The sequence below is a fragment of the Mytilus trossulus genome, chromosome 2 (genome assembly GCF_036588685.1).
Source record: "Mytilus trossulus isolate FHL-02 chromosome 2, PNRI_Mtr1.1.1.hap1, whole genome shotgun sequence".
NCBI lineage: Eukaryota > Metazoa > Mollusca > Bivalvia > Mytilida > Mytilidae > Mytilus > Mytilus trossulus.
In genome coordinates, this window is record NC_086374.1 from 98,702,572 (window position 1) to 98,726,091 (window position 23,520).

At 30.4% G+C, this 23,520-nt stretch overlaps 1 protein-coding gene across 1 annotated transcript in view; it reads right to left on the reverse strand.

Annotated features, from left to right (window-relative positions):
- LOC134706145 (C-type mannose receptor 2-like) overlaps nucleotides 1-14,704 on the reverse strand; it is a 42,261-nt gene extending 27,557 nt beyond the window's left edge. Inside the window, exons 1-3 of the mRNA XM_063564852.1 lie at nucleotides 14,560-14,704; nucleotides 10,135-10,308; nucleotides 8,306-8,409 (exon numbers count right to left, since the gene is read on the reverse strand). Of these exons, the coding sequence (XP_063420922.1) occupies nucleotides 8,306-8,409; nucleotides 10,135-10,308; nucleotides 14,560-14,704 (423 nt within the window). The remainder of the gene's footprint in view (nucleotides 1-8,305; nucleotides 8,410-10,134; nucleotides 10,309-14,559) is intronic.
- Nucleotides 14,705-23,520: the final 8,816 nt, after the last annotated feature.

Consider the following 23,520-nt stretch of genomic DNA (forward strand, 5'->3'; position numbering starts at 1 on the left):
ATCATGCTCGTTTGAATAGGTTTGCAATTGCCTGTTATAGCTGACTATGCGATATGGTCGTTGCTCATTGTTGAAGGTCGTATGATGACCTATAGCTATCAATGGCTGTGTTATTTGGTCTTTTGTAGAGAGTTGACTTATTGGAACTCATACCACATCTTCTTTTGTATATTTAGTTGGAATTTGAAATTAAACGTGAAACTCGTTATTTGAACTTTTTAAATTTGTCTTTTAAATCTTATTTACAAGAAAAAACAGTGTCAAGCCTTGTCGAACAGTGTTTACCAAACGTTTAACTAGCTGTGAGTTTTTCTATTTTCTTTAGCTGTCGGAAAAAACAAATGTCAATATTAATTTTAACTCGTAAACTGTCCTACAAGATCGCTTACTCTACAATGAATATTTCAATAAAAGCAAGATAAAAACCAAACTCGCCAATACGGGTATATAAGGAAAGAGGAAGAATAGAATTATATGTTCTGCTTTGTTTCTAAACGATAATTATAAAAATCTAAATAGTTTTAGGAATATAACAAATAATGAAAAATACAATCTTTGATTAAACCCACGATCTTTTAGTTTTGCCATTTGATTAGTAACTTTTCTATTTGAATATTCATGGGAGATTGATATTTTTGTTACTTTACTAAATTTTTTTAAAGTTTACATGAACATGTCAGATTGTATTTATAATGTTTGGTTTCTTTAATCTTTGTTTTATAGAAATCGTTTATTACTATATTTTGAAATTGAATTTTCCCGGTTGGATTACATTGTACATATGTTTGTATGTTTTTGCAGTTCAGTACTGGCTTGAAACTAATATTGTTTTATTGAAAGTTTCTGTTAAAACAAAATCAGAAATCTTTTAGCATCAAGGATTTTCTCTTCTCAATGCAAAAGTCTGATTATTCCAAGTTTAAAAATTTCAATATTAGATAATTGACTTAATAACTATAATAAACGACTAACCATTTCATGAAATTATTTTCAAGCCATGTGGCCAATCATGCTTGTTTGGTAAATTATACTTTAGGTTTAAACTAGATTTTTTATATTTTACTGAATAATGTATATGTATTGTGTTCTCGTATGAATACTTTGTAAAATGCAACTTACACAGAATATAAATATAAGATCTATTTTGCTAATCAAATCAGGTTCATTAGCAATCCATTACACAAGAAGGAACCTTATAGTCATTGATGTAGCACTACGGGACATTGTTCACAACCAATAGTGAAATAAAATATTTCAAGCTGGAAAAAAGCAAAACTCAAATACCTTGTCTGCGTTAAGCTTAGCTTTCGGTTCTTCTTGGTTTGGTCAACTCTCAAACATTTGTACTTTCGTCATAAATCATCACTGCAAAGACATAGATTTTCGAAATTCCCATGTGATACTGTGAAAGTGATACGACGGGTGCCACATGTAGAGCAGGATCTACCTACCATCCGGAACACCTGAGATCAACCACTTTTTTTGTTTGGGGTGGGGGGAGGGGGGTTCATGTTGCTTAGTTTTCTATGTTGTGTCTTGTGTACTTTTGTCTCTTTGTCTTTTCCTTTTCAGCCATGGATTTGCATTTTATTTTCGATCTCTGAATTTGACTGTCCTTTTTGGTATCTTTCGTCCCTACTGGTACATATACTTTTTATTCAATTTCTAATTCATCAACTTCGACAACTGATAATTATGTTTCTCAAACTATCACTGGGGTAAAGCTGATGACCGTAACTGCATTCACGGTCATCCCAAGATGTCGGACGAAAAATTAGGTCAGTATTTTTATTGTCTGTTAAGGTGTTTCTACATCATTTTCTTTACAAAGCATACATTGGTACGATGTAAATTTATAAAAGATTCACATGGAAGTCACAAATCTCTACCGAGGAACGTGTATAGAACGGGAAATTGGATTTGAAAAATTCGCCAAGATGACCGTAAATCACCTTTAAAATATTTTCAAGATGACCGTAACATATAATAAGGATGACCGTGATTGGTAAAATGATGACCGTAATTTCGAAAGGATGACCGTAATTTATAAAGGATAACCGTACCTTTCATAGTATAACCGTCCTTTCTAAGAAATATCCGTATTTGTATTACCTTTTTTGTATCAAATAATTAATCGTGTTGATGAAAGACGTATTTATAAGACAACATTTGTTTTAACAATATTTATTCAGATAATTCATCATGATACGATATTATACAAAGGAAATAATATTCAGGATTCAGAAACAAGCTATTTGCCTTTACAAATCTGTCTCCTTTACAAAAATAATACACTTATTGAACAATACATAAATATAAATACTGGCATGCTCTGTAATAAATATATGAATATGAAAAAGGTGAAAGAAGAAAAAGAAGAAAAAATTTAATGAGAAAAATAAAATAAAAAATAAACATGAATTATTGTAATGTAAAATGTGAAATGCTTTGGTTCCTATAGTGATGAAGCATTAACATCAAGGGTTAAAACGTTAACTTTTATAATAGATTTCTGCACCAAACTAAATAAAATACTATTTTGCTCATCTGAGAGTACCGTTGATCCAAAAAGCAAAGTTTTTTTGTTAACTTGGACAGGAAGAACTGAAACAGAATCCAATAGTTCTTTTCTTAAATTAGTATATATAGGACAAGATAACAGGAAGTGAGAATTTTTTTCTACATCACCACAACGACAAATTGGAGAGTCTACTAGTTAACGAAGGAAAAGGTGAGAATTCATTGAGCTTGAATCCATTCTTAAGCGTGCATGAAAAAATTGACCAAAACGATGTCCTATATAATAATACGCTGGGATCATACTATTTTGGGTACTAACTTGTTTTTTGAATAATGATAAAGATTCGTATTTTCTTATGTTTAAGTTAAGAGTGTCCCATAGTTTTGTTGTTGCAGGGATGAAATATTCAGAATATAAACGGGTCCGTGTGTTGACTTGTGAAATATTATTTCTCTGTCTTGTATTATGATCATGCCCACTGCCTACTGAATCAGGCATATTCAAGAATAGGGCGAAATTTTTTCAAGTCAAAATCTATGAAGAACATTTTTCATTTTTCTCATTATATTTATTCTTTTGTAAGATTTAGAAACTATATATTCAATATGGTCGTTCCAGGATCCGTTGTTAGAAAAAAAGACACCTAGATGTTTGTGTTTACTTACTGTTTGTAGCTATTGGGTGTTCATATTTAATGGAGAATGAAAGGGTCTATTTATTTTTTTTGAAATTATCATACTTTCAATTTTTTTGGCATTAAAATTAAGAAGCCATTTTTTTTTTACCAATTATAAATCTTATCTAGATCGTCATTTAAAATTTTAGCTGTTTCTGTTGGATTGTCAACCATAATATATTAGAAAGTGTCATCTGCGAATAGCTTAATTTGAGCTTGAATGTCTTCTACAATATCGTTTATAAATATCAAAAAAGGAGAGGGCCTAGAATGGATCCTTGTTGGACGCCTGCATTTACAGGTAACCATTCGGAACTTGAACCGCTAATAACCATCCGCTGGAATCTATTTGTAAGATAATTTTCAAACCACCTTAGTAAAGAACCCATTATGCCCGCTTGTTGAAGTTTAAATGGCAGTCCCTTATGCCAGACTCGATCAAACGCTTAATACTTATATCACAGAATACTACCCTTATTTCTTTACCGCTATCTAAAGCCTTCCCAAAATCATTCGAAATGTTAATTAATTGATTAACTACTGAATCCCCCCGTGTAAAGCTCGACTGATTTTTCGTTAAAATATTATTGAGCATAAAGTGATTGTAAACATGTTTATATACACATCGTTCCATACACTTTGATATTACACTCAACAAGGAAATAAGTCTACAGTTTTTAACGTCAATCGGTTACTATTTTTATAAACTGGGGTAACATTTGCTCTTTTCCATTGATCTGGAAAAGAAGACTTACTGAACGATAAGTTAAATAGTTTACATAGTGGATACTTTAAAACAGAAGATGCTTCTTTTAACAATTTGGGACTTATGAGGTCTGGGCCAGAAGCTTTTGTAGGATTAACAATTTTCAATATATCTTCAACTTCAGTAACAGTAAGTTCTATATGACTAATGTCATCACTAATATTATGAAGTTCTTCAGGTAACACAGCACTTGAATCATCAATATTTGACTGGGAAGAAAAAAATCGATTAAATTCATTTGCCTTTTCGATTTTATTATATGTTAAGTTGTTATTAACCATTAATGGGGGTACACTTGCGTCGTTTGTTTTTAATCCGGATATTTGTTTAACCGTCTCCACCAGTTAGTATTGGACGGGTTACTGTTCGTGATATTTTTAATTAAATTGTTTTTATAATCATCTTTCGATTTTCTTATTAAACTAGTAACTTCATTTCGTATTTTCTTAAATTTTGACCACTCCGATGGGTTATTATATTTTTAAGCCTTTCTGTGGATTCTATTTTTTTTCTTGTTTTTTTTTACATCATTTGTTAGCCATGGAGGTTCATTTATGCGAACAGTTATTATTTTATTTGGAATAAAATTTTCAGCAGCTTCTATGATAGTTTTGTTATTTCGGTTGTAAATTGTTCAACGTTATTTAAGTTAATTACGGAATCCCAATTTTTTTCAGATAAAATGTTACGATATCTGTCATAGTCTCCTCGATCTCATAGCCAAATTTTCCACTTAAAAGTTTTTTGACGACATTTTGTAAAGTTCAAAAGACTAATTATAGGACAGTGAAAACGTATTTGGTCTAATAAAGGTGGCCCGACTCCACAGTAATTTATTATGTGAGCATCATTTGTTATAAAAAGGTCTAACAAAGACAACATTATCCTAAGGTAGACAAAAATAAGACATGCTTCAAATACATGGTTCGTCATATGTAGCATCCAACTACAAGCCAAATAGTTAAAAAGAACTAACCGAGCCCCTATTGCGACAAACTCAATGAAAAACAATGCATACAAATATAGATATTTCTTTCAATTGATGGTCATCCTTTTAAATTTAGTCATTCTTTATAAATTACGGTCATCCTTAACAATTTACGGTCATCCTTTAACCAATTACGGTCAGCCTTGTTATGAATCGCTAATCCTGTTACGGTCATCTCGATTACGATTTACGGTCATCCTCGCGAAATTTTCAAATCCAAATTCCCGTTTTATACACGTTCCTCGGTAGAGATTTGTGACTTCCGTGTGAATCTTTTATATATTTACATCGTATCAAAGTATGCTTTGTAAAGAAAATGATGTAGAAACACCTTAACAGGCAATAAAAATACTGACCTAATTTTTCATCCGACATCTTGGGATGACCGTGAATGCAGTTACGGTCATCAGCTTTACCCCAGTGAACTATGAACACAATCTCACAAAACAACCTATGAATCGTACGATTATCAATACAAAATATCTATTGTGAAGTTCAATTAAAAGACTCAACGTTTGATAAAACAATATAAACTAAGAGTAAAACTCAATATATTAACAGTGAAAATAAATTAAAAAGTATATGTTGATCAAACATAATTATATGCGAGCATTGAAGGGGATTTCAACGTTCAAATAGTTCATTTTGTTTTCAAGTGCAAGAAGTTTAAATTGAACTTGAAATTGTCAATCTCTTGTATTACAAAACTTATGAATTCGATTCTTTTTGATAAAATAAAATTAAATACCATTACAAATAAGTGTGTTTGTATGAGAATTATCTGCTGACATAAAACTGACTGAAAACCTTAGTCCAATTCCATTATTATTTTTCAATTTTCTCATTAAATGATAATAAATATAATATTGTGAAACCTTATCAAATGTACTAATCCAGATTGTTTCTGTTGTTTCTGTTGAAAATCCAACACAACAACATTAGAAATATAGGCTTCCAGTTGCTTCTTTTTTGTTTATTCGAATTTCTGATACAAGAAAAATATTATTTTCTTATCTAATGAAAAAACAAGGGATCATAATCATACTATGCGCAAAGGATAAACGAGAAAGTTCTTAAACAGAGCGCAAATGACTCAGTGTCAATACATAATTTTCATTTCTCAATTGAAGAAGAAGTTGAAGTAGTAATACAAAAGAATTTTAGATGTGTAAACAATTTAAATCGAACATACTAGGTTTTTTTTATCAAAGAAAACAAGAAACCGAAAGAGACACCGACATGGATATCCGAGATACTAGTGTTATTGTTAAGTAAAACTTTCATAATATTGATAAAGTGGGGTTGCAAATACCAGAGGGACAGTGAAACTCATAGATCGAAAATAAACTGACAACTGTAAGAAAAATGTGTAAGGGTTCCGCGGAACCCAGTGTCTCGCCTACTTTTGCTGTAAATTGCAGGCTCAGCAAAAATGACGAAAAAAATCAATAAAAATATTCCTCTTGATACAATCTTTTGATTGTAAGAAGCTACCATGTACTGTCCAAGTTTGATAAAAACCCAGCATAGTTTATGAATCTAATAAATGCTTTAAAAACTTTAACTGCAGACTTTACAGGTATGTAATGTTAACTGGAAGAAAATCTAAGTCAATTTAAAAGTAAAATACGGAAAAAGTGGATTTTTTTTTTTCAAATTTACTTCTGGATACTATCTTATGATTATAAATAAGCTTCTGTTCAAGTTTGGTACAACCCAGGATAGTTTAAGAAAGTTATTTAAATTTTAAAAACTTTTACCACAGAGTGAATGTAATGTTTCACTGCAGAAAAACTAAGTCCATTCAAAAGTAAAATACGGAAAAAATGGATTTATTTTTTTGTAAAATTTGCTTCTGGATACTATCTTATGATCATAAACAAGCTTCTGTCATAGTTTGGTACAAAACAAGGATAGTTTAAGAAAGTTATTAAAATTCTAAAAACTTTATCCACAGAGTGAATGTTATGTTTCCCCGCAGAAAAAACTAAGTCCATTTAAAAGATAAATACGGAAAAAATGGAATTTTATTTTTACAAAATTTACTTCTTGATACTATCTTATGATCATAAACCAGCTTCTGTCCAAGTTTGGTACAAACCCAGGATAGTTTAAGAAAGTTATTAAAATTCTAAAAACTTTAACCACAGAGTGAATGTAATGTTTCCCCGCATAAAAAACTAAGTCCATTTAAAAGTTAAATACGAAAAAAATGGAATTATATTTTTACAAAATTTACTTCTGGATACTATCTTATGATCATAAACAAGCTTCTATCCAAGTGTGGTAGAAATCCAGTATAGTTTAAGAAAGTTATTAAAATTTCAAAAACTTTAACCACAGAGTGAATATTTGTGGACGCCGCCGACGACGACGACGACGGAAAGTAGGATCGCCTAGTCTCGCTTTTTCGACTAAAGTCGAAGGCTCGACAAAAATGTATTGTATTCTTAATTTCATGATTAATGCGTTGAAATTTCCAGGGATCATGCATTTTTGTTAATGATTTACGTTTTGACACTAATATACTGGAAACCAACTTTAATTTCGCGATTTTCAAATTGAATTGATGTATTTGAATAAAAAAAAAGAATTTTGGAAGTTTGCTTCGAAATATATTCTATCCGCGAAAGTCGAATAAATCGCTGGCAATAATTAGTTGTTTTCCAGTATATTATTCCTTTTCTGAACTCCGACACACTTCTGTATATCATAATTAGCAATTGACTGAACAACTAGACATTGTTTTGACGATAACGACTTGCAAACACTGTGTATCTCAAACGAAAACGATGGAAAACAGTATAAAACATAATGAAAAAGTAATGCATATTACACAGATTGAGCAGACATTTGGACAGAAACTGTTTTCGAAAGAAATAAGAATAACACATTTCAATAAAAAAAACGTACAGAACTCCGAGGAAAATTCAAAACGGTTAGTCCGTAACAAAATGGCAAAATCAAAATGCAATCTGCGAGTCTATTTGTTAATGCTTTTATTACAATTTTCTTTGTTAAACATCAATTTTACTCATTCGAAATTCCTGTTGCGGTTGCTCCTTTTGAAAAAGTGAAAATTTTACAGTTTAATTTGTTCTAAAAGAGACTTAATTTATAAAATGTTTACTCATTTTGTATCGGTAGATGAAGCAATTGTATTGAACGAGTCTGCATATTTCAAGTTTCAAACTTTACACGAGAATATATAATATACTTGCGTGATAGTACATACTAGTACCATTGATTATTTTATCGGTATTGTCAATTTGTAAACAATATGAATATCAAACAGTTTGTTTTATTGAAATAACTTGTAACTTTTTCTGAACCACAAGAGCGTGTAACGTATACGTAGTAAAACAAACTACTTGACATAACAGAAATTTTCCTCCACTTGACTTGACTGTCTTGTTGATCATTCAATGAGCCACGATTCACTATCGACACGAAGCACTCTGAAAAAGAAAAAGAAGTATGAGGCTTATATGGCAACTCAATGAGATGAGTTGATATTAGTAAAATAGGAGTCGAAAGATACCGAAGCAACGTTTCAAGTTCATCAGTCGAAATCAAAAACTGACAATGTAATTAAAGCTACAGTCGATCATATAATTCCGCAAGTGTTTATGATACCTTCGCTTTCCCAAACAAAGGTATTTTTTAAAGATTTGACAAATTGTATGATAGTCAAATAGTATCAATTGTTGTGCACTATTTTGTGTGCGTGTAAAAAGAAGACTTAAGCTGTAAGTTAACAAAAACTCACAAGAGACTAGGGTTTGAGCGCTTCACCATCTTTATAACAGTACCACATTTGTAATCTCTAGATCCGCATTTCCAATCTGTTATTGCAAATGTTTTTAATGATGTTTGTCCCGATTTTTTTCTATGATGAATAGTAATTCATTTGAAATTTTGCCACATTTATTTATTTATAAAAAATAAACACAAATATAAAATTTCAAATTTCAAAAGTTTTCAGGTTATTATTAAGTATATATACGTGAATAATTCAACTTCCAAACAGTTTTGCCAAATACGGCTAAGGTAATCTATTCCTGGGACAAGAAAACCCTTAGTTTTTCGAAAAATTCAAAGTGTTTAAACAAGAAATTTGCGAAAGACAAGCAAGTGAATTGATTTTGCCAATTATAAATAAGGTTATCTATGTTTGTGTAGAAAAATACTCAGATATTAAATGTAAAGTTTTCAAATTTTAAAAGTACCGTCATGCAGATATAAATTACTGTTAATACGTCAGCACAAAAATTGTGAAAAGTCTAAAACGATAATGTACTTTTTTTGTTTATTTATATTGTCTTAACGAAGAAATAAAAAAGTAAATTAAAAAAATACTCTTTATTACTGAAATATTGACATATTGTAAACATAAAGATCTAGAGATCACAAGATTTGATCTAATTCAAGATCTTATTTGACTCTTTGTTTATTCAAATACTAGGTCTATGTCGTTTGTGGTAGACTGTTTTTCCCCGATGGAGGTGTCATCCCCTTAGGTCTTACATGTAACATGATTTAAAACAAATTTTCTCAAATTTGTTGGTGATTGACAAAGCAATTACCTGAAAACTAAACTGCATCATGCAAAGTTGGCCATGGGTGAATAAGGCTTTATGTTTAGGATGCTGTGTAAAGGTTCAATGTTTACAAATGTTTGCTATATTTTAGACTTTTACAGTAAATATCACTTAATAAATCTTGGTTAAAGTAACTGAGCCGAATAACTATAATGATATTAATTGCAGTCTACGGCCACATCTGTGGATTTCAAATATTTACATGAGAGTAAGTGTTCCTGAAATTATGAAAAGTGCTTAAGCTGCACAAAATTAATTTGTTGTGATGTTCTATTAAACTGCAAAACTTTGTTAAAAATGTTAGGAAGATACTGAAAATTGTTAAAATAACCAAATAAATACACTTTGCATACATGTTAAGATTTCATTATTTGGTCCCATGTTGAAATGCATTCGAGTTGAGGACACACAATTGACATATATTGCTTTGTAAGGTTATTGTGAGGAGCATATATATCTGTCAGCCTTCATTTTTCCTTTCTAAAATGAGTGATGCTAAAGTTCCTTTATAATTTAGTTACCTTTCACACAAAAACGGAAAGTCGCGGCTACAATGCTCGTCTGCCCATTGATACCGCTTGCCCCATGGATCACAATTCCAAAATGATAGACAGTTTTCTATGATCCATCCTTGTGGTTGTTTAAGTAATAGTACAGTTCCCCAATCGTCGAAGGCTATAGTTCTTGTTGGCTTATCCCATTTCCATCGTCCTTCAGATATTGAATCTGAGCCTCCTATCCATAATCCGTCAGGCTCTGGAAAACAAATTATGGAACACCAGCTTGGCAAACATGTGTAAGATTTTAAATTCATTTTTGTTGGCGTCTGAGATATTGAAAGGTTTCAAACATTTTTACGTTTGAAAAATACAGCGATGCCAGTTTGTCATAAAGCACAAGTTTGGGAATTTAACATGGAAAACTTTGTTAAATTTCTTTATTTTGTATTTTCAAGAATGAAAACAATATAATTTAATCAGTTTAGTAGATGCTAAGACGTGGTTTTGAAATTATTGTAAAATTCATAAGTTACACGTTTCAGAATAATTTTATTGAGTTATAAATAAGTGGTACCACCTCCTCAGCAAAGATTAGATAAATATATAAGTGTAACAATATTTTCTTAATAATGAAGGTGATACACAAATTAATGAATCCGTTTGTAAATGTGAACATATTATGTTTGTATGTAAATGTTTAGCCAATGTTTATTTATTTTCGTTTGAAACAATCCTGTTATCTTGGATTTTAAACCAATAAGTATCTTACCTAATCTTGAACCGTCTTTCAAAACAAATACCTTTTTTCAAAATAATTCCGGTGTCAAATAAAATTAAGAGGACAATTTTTCTTACCGGTATTGCATGGTAATACATGTACAAACTATGAAAGTAAGTTATATCAAGAAATATGTCATTTTCCAAAGTTTATTTATCAAAATCAAATTTTACTTATTATTTCTATTGTATTATGTGTTACTCCTTAAAGAGGTAAATATAAGTTTCATATGCCTAACTACTATAATTTATTGACATTTTAAGTTTCAAGTATAAAACATAATGAAAGTTTTCAAAAAGGAGACTTTGGACACTGCGATCAGAACTTCTTAAGAACATCTGAAACTATAAAACATTATGTAACAAACCAAAACAACCTTAGCCCTCATCAGTATGTAATGACTCGTCAAACCCTTTGAAAGGATCTCTAATAATTAATAATTAATCACTGTAAAATACATATCATCACATGTCTTTTTTATAAATATTTATAAGTTTTAAAACATGATGCTTATATATAGATTAGATCGTTGATTTTCCCGTTTGAATGGTTTTACAAAACTAATATTTGGGGCCCTTTATATCTTGCTGTTTGGTCTGAGCCAAGGCTACAGGATGAAGACCGTACCTTGATCTATAATGGTTTACTTTAATAAATTGTTATTTGGATGGAGAGTCGTCTCATTGGCAGTCATACCAAATCTTCCTATATCTAATCAGTAAATAAAGTAGAATTTAGACTTGTCATAGAAAAATTTGGCAGCACACATGTTTGACCTTTACAAATTATTAATTGTATCTCGAATATGTGCACTATAATGGTTTACTTTTTTAATTGTTACTTGGATGGAGAGTTGTCTCATTAGCACTCACACCACATCTTCCTATATCTATCTACGTATTATGTGGAACAAAATTTTGTTTATGCTTTTTACCGTACAGAGCTTTTTCTATCCATTATAGTTTTTTAAGAACAATTTGAAAATTGTTTAATTTGTGGTTTCAATTGTGACAAAGGATTCATCCTGCAAAAATGGTACGAAAGATACGACACCTCATACGTTTTTATTACAATTAATGTATCTTCAATGTTTAAGAAAAAACCAACTATTGAAATATTAGAGTAAAAAGGTTAATTTAGAGCAATGCATTCTAAGTAACTTACGATTCGTTAGAGACTTTATGAAATCGTTTTCAACTGAGCTATAAACAGTTGCGAGTCTCATTCCAAAACTGCCACAATGTGCCTAAAATGAAGTAAATAGCAGGATAAGACACTTTTTGTACAATTTTAACATATTTGAAATGCACTGAATGTGAAAATACAAATATAAATAAATTTAAAAACAAATCCATCTGGTTGATATATTTTCATCATAATTATTATATATCTTACACCTGTCAGTATTTGTTATGTATGAACCTTATGATATGTCTGGTTCTAGTTTTCAAAGGAACAGTGTCTGTATGTTTAGAGCCAATTAAGAAAATAAAGTTATTGCTTCATTAAGTATATATGTAGTATTACGCAATCACTGAAATGTACTGCGTAATGCAAAAAAAATCATCGAATTCGCGTTATCGTTTGTCTTCTTCTAAAACTTCTATATAATGCAGTTCTTTGTGTATAATGTTTTTTTTTAACTCTTTTACATGATAGGTACCAACCTGCGCATTCGACCAACTGTTGGAATCCCCAAAATGAAAGAACACCTTGTTGTTGTAGACTCTACCTAAAATTCAGATTTATTTGATCGTAATATAAAACAAAATGGGAATACTAAATTATTACCTAAACATCTTTCGTGGGGTAAGTTGATGTTGCTTGAAAGTCTGCAAATATTTCTTCTCATACAACCTCTAAAAATTGCGTTTTGCAATATCAAAAATAAATCTCAAAATATTTCTTGAAGGCTGCATTTCAGTGTGTACTTTTCACAAACTACACAATGGTTCAAATACATTATATGGTAAAATGGACACGCGACATGTGCCGTCTCAAATTGTCAGTGATATGAGTTTTTGTAACATGTTGACATCCTCAATATGACTTTGAGATGCAAACAAAGCGCAGTTCCTTTGCTTTTTGTGTATAGACTGTGCATGTACTGATTTTTATCATAGATGAATACCTGATATCCTTTCTTTTCTATCATAAGAAAATTATTCTATTTGTGTGTGCTTAGTGCTATCTGAAAGCAAGCACAAATGTGTAGCGTTCCACTGGCGTACAACTAACGTATACCGATTTTGTCAATTTTCTCTGTACGTTTGGTGCACGACGGTCTATAAGCCAGTGTATGACGACGGCATTACATATGTTGATTTTCAGTTATGAATACTACTACTACTACTAATAATGATAATAATTATTAATGATAAGGATAATAATAATAATAATAATAATAATAATAATAATAATAATAATAATAATAATAATAATAATAATAATAATAAAAATAATAATAATAATAATAATAATAATAATAATAATAATAATAATAATAATAATAATGATAATATAGGGTTATTGCATGAATATTGGGGAATATTGTCCCGAGTAGAAATTTATATTGCACGAGCTTGCGAGTGCAATATATGTTCTACGAGGGACAATATTCCCCAATATACATGCAATAACCCTTTTATTGTATAGCAATATAATATTTTAAAGTAAAAATTGATTTAAACTAAGATTTTGTGGTTGATTACGTCATGAATTTTGAATATTTATTGCACTAGTGCAATATTGGAATTTATTGCACGCTAACTTTTGGTTACTTTCTGTGGGAAATGTTATATTGCTATACAATAATAATAATAATAATAATAATAATAATAATAACAATAATAAAAATAATGATAAAAATAATAATAGTTATAATAATAATAATAATAATAATAATAATAATAATAATAATAATAATAATAATAATAATAATAATAATAATAATAATAATAATAATAATATAGGGTTATTATATGAATATTGGGGAATATTGTCCCGAGTAGAATTTTATATTGCACGAGCTTGCGAGTGCAATATATGTTCTACAAGGGCAATATTCCCTAATATTCATGTAATAACCCTTTTATTGTATAGCAATAGAATATTTCTGAAGGTAAAAATTGTTTTAAACTACAATTTTGTCGTTGATGCCGTCATGAATTTTGAAGATTTTTGTTTTTGTTTTTAACTACATAATAATTTTATTCATCAAATATTGCTTGTTACATAAACCATCAAGATTCCAAGCTTCTCTTGACGTACCCTGTTACAATCCACTGACTACCCAGGGAATAGTCAGCTGATTAAATTAATTGACATACATTTTTTACAAATCTCTATATTAACAATTTAAAAATATTATTCATTGACTATGTGTCTTTTTATTGAAAGTAACATTGGAATTTTGAAGATTTACTAGTGCAATATTGTAATTTGTTGCACGCTAACTTTTGTTTACTTTCTGTGGGTAGTATTATGTAACTATACAATAATAATAATAATAATAATAAAAATAATAATAATAATAATAATAATAATAATAATAATAATAATAATAATAATAATAATAATAATAATAATAATAATAAAAGTGACTGTAAACAAGAAAGTATTTTTATCATATTTATTTGCAAAATGTATTTCGTCGAAGTTGTTGTTGTAATATTTACAGTTTTAAGTTAAACATATAAGCAAATAGCAGTTTCTAAACTAGAGCCATACCTCGTCTGAGTAACTGCCATCCTACTGCTTTTCTTGATTTAGCATAACATCTCATAGGTGTTCCGACAATGCATTCCTTTTTTACATCATTATAGTTAGTAAAACAGCAACCATTGTCTCTTATGCAAAGTGATATACATTCCATTTTAGAGCGCACTTTAATAATTAAAGTTTGTGTCTGAATTTGTCTGTTATTTTCTGCAATAAAATTGGAAATTTCTCTCGAATAAACCACGATTACAAGGAAAACCATCATAGAGAATAAAATGAACAAAGAATATTTCATGATTTTTAACTTCTCCTCCCAATCGCGTGTACTGTGCCTTTAACATGTATCAAAAATGTGTTGAATAGCAGAACTAGTATCCCCTGATATCTGATTTAATTAGGATAATAAATGATTATATTCAAGTGGCTTGTTTTGAACTATTGCCAACTTCAAAGGTTATCCTTTTCTTGTGTATATTTGTTTTTTTATATATGTTTTTTTTTCAATAATGATTAACGGAATAGCTTATTAATGGAAGGGTTAATTTGGTGCATTATACAACAAGCTATTTTCAATTAAAAATTCTGAAATTTTAATGCAAAATAAGCTCAGCGTGGGAAGTATTGACAGTATTTGTTTCATTTATTTTCCTGGTTCCAATTTTTGTCGTTTGGGGTGGTTATTTAATTTCGAGGTTTTCTAGAGTTTACATACATGTCTATTAAAAACAAGTACATCGTTGAACATTCAAAATGCGTGATTCACCTCTAACCATCAAATCAACCAAAATCAGTATCGAACGAGTAAGAACTAACCAACAGTATAAAACATCATCACAAATTCATGAGTATGAAATTCAATTCAGCCAAAATGATAAGCATTTCATATTAGATCACAGTTTAATTATTAAAGTAGCAGTCTAAATATGTTTGTTATACCCGGTAATCAAAACTATCTTGAATAAACAACAATTACGTGGAACACAATTAAAGATAGTAAAAACAATACAAATAAATTCTTGATGTTTTAACTTCTCCTTCAAAAATCGTGTATTTCAAAACGTAAATATAAAATTTTAATCCTGGTATCTATGATGAGTTTATTTGCAGATGTTTTCTTCCTTTTTTCTGGATTTCTTTTTTCAATTATAATTCCTTTTGTAAAAGAGGGACAAAAAGTACCAGAGGGACATCAAACCTCATTGCAAATAAACTTACAACAACATGACTAAAAATAAAAAAGACAAACAGACAAATAGACAAACAGACAAATTAATACAACAGCAGTATATCGCTTTTCAAAATTCATAACTCAATTTTGACAAAATCAAATCCGGGTTACAAACTAAAAACGAGGGAAACAAGTCATCTATACAAGGAAAACAACGAAACAAAAAAAAACACTACCTGGAGTGTACCTGTGATACAGACGACAATGCAACACACAAGACACAACATAGAAAACAAAAGACTAAGCAGCACTAACCCCACCAAAAACTGGGAGGATCTCAGGTGCTCCGAAATGGTAAGCAGATCTTGCTCCACATGTAGCACCGTTGTGTTGATCATATTATTTTAAACCCGGTAAAAAATCTAATTCGATAAGTCACATTCGTGAAAAGGGAAGAGAATTGTAGTAACGACAGAAGGAACATATTCGATATCATTCCATTACGGTGAAGCAATTCGTGATAGCGTCCGTGAAATGTAGAAAGGGATGATTACAACTTCACCATTTGGAACTCTTGGTTTAATAACTTCTTAGTGAACAGCAATCCTAAATCAAGGAAATCATGATAGGAAATACTAGCCCTGGAATATCATATAAATCTTTGATTGGACGGTTTATTCATTATATTTTTGTTGTTTGTATCATTCCACAAGTTATTTGACTTGTATTTGTTCAATTCCTAACGAGGCACTGGCATACAACGGTGGAAAAAAGAACTGTCGGTTTCATTTTTCTTTTGTTCGTTGTTATCAATGGAAAACCAATATATGGGCAGGTTTTTCTTTTTCTTGGGGCACTAACTGTGCATGCTTGCACAAAGTCAAGATCATTTATTCAGTAGATGTTACTAGTACTTATTCAGAGTAAAATCTTAGCTAATGCAAAATAAACAATCCATATATTAGAAAAACAATATAAAATTTAATGAAAACATTTAAAGATAATCCATGCAATATTGAATTATATAACAGCTTACAATAGAAATAGACCTTGTAAACCCAATATAAAGATCTTGAAATGTGATGTCATCAACATTGTAATTTGTAACAAATAAAGCCCCTCTAATTAATATATATGTTAATGGAATTGATTCAATTCTCCCACAAGAATCATGTTTTCAGGTGCAGCTTATATTATGATTGATTAATTTATGCTGATGATTAACTATTACTATCTGAAAACAAAGAAGGTCCTTAACCCTGTTTGAATTTTCTAAAACATACTGTGATAGATGGAAAAGCTGAATGTCAATTTACATAAATCAAAAAAATATGATCTTCAGTAAAGGTAAAAAAAAGATTTCAAATTTTTGTTTATTATAATAAAGAAATTGAAAAGGTCTATTTCTATTGTAAGCTGTTATATAATTCAATATTGCATGGATGTTATATTTAACTGTGCCATTAAAGTGCGAGGTTTGGCATGCCTTAAAACCAGGTTCAACCCACCACTTTTATTCCCCTTTAAAAGTGTCCTGTACCAAGTCAGGAAGATGGCCATTGTTATAATATTGTTCGTTTCTGTTTTCTCTTATTTTTGAGATAAGACGTGGCACGGTACTTGTCTATCCCATATTCATGTATTAGGTTTTGATATTATATTTGTTATTCTCGTGGTGTATTGTCTGTTGCTTGGTCCGTTTCTGTGTGCTGTTGCGTTTCGGTGTTGTGTCGTTGTTCTACTCTTATATTTAATGCGTTTCCCTCGGTTTTGGTTTGTTGCCCCGATTTTGTTTTTTGTCCATGGATTTATGAGTTTTGAACAGCGGTATACTACTGTTGCCTTTATTTGAGATATATAAATATCTGGGTATTATCATTTTATTTTATGGAAATTTTAAAAAACATGCTGCAGAACACTTATACAAACAAAGCCTAAAGGCAATTTTTTCTCTGCATTCTCACACATTTGGATTCAATACTATAGATCATCAACTAAAATTAAAACTATTTGAAAGTCTAATGAAACCCATAAGTACGTATATATACGGAATATGGATTAGTGACTACAATATAAAAGACACAAATATTGATAAATTAACTTTTGAAAAAATTCATAATAAATTCTGTAAAATATTTTTGGACTTCACAAGAGAAGTTCAAATGTGGCAGTGAAGTGTAAATCAGGAAGACAACCTACTCTGAATCATATACTAATCTTAGCCCTTACATATTATGATCGACTTAAACAACTTCCATCTGACAGATTGCTTAGTGAAAAATATAAATTAGATCATTTATTATATACTGATGGACACAGATCTTGGAACAAATTTATCTCGAACTTTATTGAAAAATATGATTTGACAGATAATAATCTCAATTTAAAGTATTTAAAGGAAAATATTAATGACCAACATTCTAATAACATTATGCATAATCTAGAAAAAATACATTTCATTTGAACAAGACAATAAAATACATTTCTATGCCAATATTTATTCAGAAAAATCTAGATTGCAAAATTATCTATCGTATTAATGTTTCTTAATATAACAAGAAATCTAACAAAATTAAAAATAAGTACACACCCTCTTTTTACAGAAAAGGGAAGATATTTCAGGCCAAAAATTAAGAGACAAAACAGACTATGCTTGAACTGCAATCAAATAGAGGATGAAAAACATTTCCTTATTTATTGCAAAAAAAATGAAAACTATAGAAAACAACTATTTAATAAACTAAAAATTAATTCACAAGATCAGTGCCCTGAAAAAGTTATGAAAACCATTATTAGTTTACTAAATCCACAAAATATTGATAATACAAAAAATATATGCCATTACATACAATTATGCATCGAATCTTTGTAATTTTATTAATTTAACCTTGATTTGATATTTTGTCAAACATAATATATATTTATTTATGTGATGTAATATCATGTTAATACGGGGAAGACATCATTATACTTGTATTGATTTTCCTTATTTAAAAAAAAAACTTGAAAAACTCTTACACCAAAGCTAACAAAAGAGGGACGAAAGATACCAAAGGGACAGTCAAACTCATAAATCTAAAACATGCCCTGGCTAAAAATGATAAAGACAAACAGACAAACAATAGTACACATGACACAACATAGAAAACTTAAGAATAAACATCACGAACCCCATCAAAACCAAGGGTGATCTCAGGTGCTCCGGTCATGTTGAAAATTCACACAAATACATTTGTAGCTGACCAAAATACTAATGAACTTCTAACAAACAATTTAACAATTGTATGACATCTCAGAAAAAGTATAAACAATAAAAACCGACAACATGTTTATATAAGTGCCAGTCTTTGTAAGAATCAGGCAATTTAGGTAAATATTAAAACATGGTTAGAAAAAACCCACCGAGCTTATCATGCTATTTAATGCTTACCATCATCTTTAGTTAAAGAGTATTAGTCTTTTGTTTGTGTGTGTCTGGTAATAGCAAGTAACTTGGTTAGAAAATTGGTTAGAATGATAGCAAATTACAGAGTTATCTCCCCTTATTTGTTAATTTCTAGTGCATTTCAACCAAATTGTATCTTCTATTACCAGAACAGATATTGGAAATGAATGTTATTTTTGTGCATAACTACATATTATGAACTGAAATCAATGTCAAATTGGGTGGGTTTTTTTGGTTATGTTTTCACCACTGCCTGATTCTTAGGCAGACTGGCACATAATAAGCTAATTATATATAAAATAGTATTGGTAGCATTTACGCTATTAAAGTACTACACACACGTAATTTATTTTTTTAAAACAATTTATTATAAAGCCCCATCTTATTTCAGAATTCGTTTTTCGTTAGTATAACTAACTATTAAACGTTCAATCCACTATTTCCCATATAAGAAAATGCCTTTACCATGTCAGGAATATGACAGTTGTTATCAATTCGTTTGATGTTTTGAAATGCCATTTGATCGTTGACTTTCCGTTTTGATTTTGTCCTCATTTTTTTTTTGTGATTTTACTTTACACTAAACAAATGGATAACAACTGTCAGCTAAACTTTACACTTGTATGAGAGTGGTAAATTTATCCTTTATATTGACAATGATGTGTGAACAAAACAAACAGACATAATAGGTAAAATGTGAAAACTAGGGGTATAGAAGTCAACATTGTGTTATATTCTTAATCACTATACAAACAGTTTGGTAGTTTTTGTATCATATGAAAGCTTGGGCACTTGGGAGTTTGTCAAAAGTTTTACTTGAATCATAAAGAAATTCTATTAACAAATTCTACAGAGAAGTACAAAAAGGCATTTAAACAGAGTATATTAGCAAACATGAAAGATAAGAATACAAAAATTTAGCATAATTCAATAAGACAATGACGTATACGTAAAGGTACAGAGTCAAGTCATATGTAACAAACAAAAAAACACAAATATACAAAGCACGAAAACCACAAATACGACGACACGGAGATACTATGATACAACTTAGGTGTACGGATGTCAATTATTTAAACTGTCCTTTTGACGAGGCTTAGGCCCTTTATAATAAGGTGACAGTAGTCAACAGATGTTCGAATATCGCAAATAAATTGAAATATAGGATCAGGAAAATCAAGCAAACAAACACAAGCTGAGGGATTGACATCCAGGTGCACCGACTGTGTGAGTGACTTCTGCTGTACATGCAACACTAGACTTACATTACATATTCACACATAGTAGAACAATTGCAAGGAGATATAGGATACAATATGTAAATAAAACCAGACGAAATGACTGGCATCAAAAGAACTATAACCAAGAAAATATTTCGATACTGAGTTGAGAAAATGATACATCATATCGGTGTCTTTAGTGAGTTGAGATACCAACACATCGTACAATCTAACCCAATTCCTGATGGTGACCATAAGGTATATGTAGTGTCGGTTTCACTCGATCTTTCTCATAATTTTGTCGGAGTATTTTGTTAGGGATCAAACCTTGTAAGGGTCCATTTAGCGTGAACAAGCACGAGCATAACGTTTTATGTGAGATCTGTTTACGCAATACGACAGAGTAAATGGTATGTTACTGTTGCTTGAATTTGACAATAACCAAGTTGGAATCATCCCGCTTGTCAAATATTTAAGTCTGAGGTCTTCCGTTGGTGTTAATATCGAGGTAAAGATCAAGATATGAGACAGACTATTTCGGTGGAACCCAATGGGATACATGAAATGTACGCACTCGTTGAAATGTGGGTTTCTGACTGACAGAATATCATTCATATATCTGAAAGCGAAATAAAATAACTTTGTAAGGTGCTTCTTCTTTTGTTTTTTAGATCATGTCGAATGAATTCTGCTCCAACTGAATACACAAACAGTTGAATATAGTAGTTGTGCACTATTTGTGCACATTGTAATACTGTCTGCCCACTAAAATTTCATTTCCTCGAACTCAACGAATACGATGTATATCAAAAATTTCATTGCTTTGATGATTTAATCTGTAGTGTTTGTGTTAGGGAAATCAGTTGGCCTTCACAAAGTAAGATTTGTACAAGGAATTTGAACCTGCGTTTCCCTTGTGTATGAAAAACTCTATTTAATGAGATGATGGTACTTTATCTTTCAACTGGTCATAAAATTGTATTTTTTTTTAAAACATTAAAGGTAACAACAAACTTTAAAAATTGTGATTGAATAAAAATTATATTGTGTGATGCCTTGTCTGCTAAAACAACATATTTTTGGTGAATGAAGAAGATTCTCCACAACTTCAGCCTTCTTGAAAGGGTATATAGCCCATGAGCTCATTGTACATCGTGGATTTTGAATGATCCTCTGAATGTATGAATCAACAACTTCGATCCATTCAGATAACGTGTCTAATCATGGTTCATCTTGTTCGCATTTACCTATGTTATGATTTAATCCTCAACTGCATCTATAAGTAACATGAATTCCTGGGGGGGTTTTTTTTGGGGGGGGGGGTGATTGACTGTAGAATACGACATTTTTGGTCTTTGGCTTAAAAACTCAAATATGATCACTGCTAACGATGCCAATGTCTGTTGTTATAAAATGATGAGCGGGATTTTTCTTTTTGTATAGGGCGAGCACAAGAGGAATCAGGAGGTTTGGATTTTACATTTTTGAGGGTCAAGGTCTCATATAGAACGACTTTTACATTAAAAGAAAATATTCGCATTCGTTTAAGTTGAAGAAACAAGTGAAATATCAGTGCCAAAAATACATCATTCTGTCACTGTACTAGAGAGGAGAAAGATACCAAAAAGACATTCAATGATATTTTTTAATGAACCTCATTATAAACTAACGATACTATCGTTCATTGATACACATTGAATTTTTATGACAGATATGGGAGATCTTTGATTGTTTCTGTTAATTAACCTACAGCATTTGTACACTCAGTAGAAAGTATACCTTGACACCTTGCGATCACCGTCTGTTGTCTAAACGATGTTTGAAAAAAAAAATTGTCGTTTGACTGCTATTTCATTTACGTTTACCCTATCTACCAATATTTATACTTTTTACAATCTCCATTCAACTGATGTAGAACATGAAAAAATGCTATTTGAAATTTTCCTCAAACGAAGTTGTAAGGTTATCAAAACTTTAAATCGGAAAAATCCCATGTACTGTTTTTCTGAGAACGATAGATGAGAAACGATGATGGTTTCCGATAACTATTTTTATACTTTGGGTAAGATCCTTGACAACAATGTTTTCTCCCGTGATGCATCAGTACTCACATCGATGAACTATTGAAATTATGTAAATTTACAAATTTCTTAATTACACCAGTTTGCCAACGTTTCAAATTATGCTTCGAAACAAAAAGCTAAAAATAAAGTTTGAAGCTAAACATCGTTTAGTTTTCTCTTGGTTGTATTGTTTGTTACATTGATTTGCCTCTTTCTTATATCGATTTACGAGATTCGAACATCGGTTTATTAAAGTCAACTCTTTATTTGTCACTTTGTATAAGAAAAGCAATATAATCCCGATTCTAATGCAGTTTGGATGTAACCATTTACAGTTGACCTGGCGTAACTAAAGAGGGACCCGCCATTTTGAATTGATGAATCAACAAATGTTCGATAACTACTATATAATCGAAAATAAAACAACACCTACCTCGAATTCGCGTTTGTTATGTAATTTAATCCGAATTTGAAGCGAACAGGTAACGTTATAACGTCCAGTTTGTAAGTTTTCATTTGTATGACGTCATGTTTAGCCATGACGTCTTTGTGCCAAAATCATTCATGAAGTTTCGCGGATTTTTTTCATTTGACGTATTTAGACATTTTTTTCAAGTTTTATCGTATTTTTTTCTTTTTGTAATGCATTAGAATCGAAACAACAGTACTGTAGTTGAAGAGTTGCCACCGTCAATTTTGATTTGACGCTCGCAAATCTCAGTTTTACTGTCTCCGCTACGCGTCGCCAGTAAAACTGCATTTGCAACTGTCATATCTACAATTGACGGTGGCAACTCATCAACTACAGTACAGTTATTCCTTAATTTTAACAGATGAGTTATATTACTTTGGACGTGAATCAATAAACAGATGTCATCAGATATTATATTCTATTCTTGAATTCAAAGGAAATTCATTTCACATTTCAAAGATTTAAATATTTATTGAATAGCCATACTAATTGAGAACGTTATTTATAAACTAAGCACAGATACTGGGATTAACATTGTGTACTCCATACGCCCTTATATTTTATGAAAGACCCATCAAACTAGTAAAGAAAGAAAGTAAAGT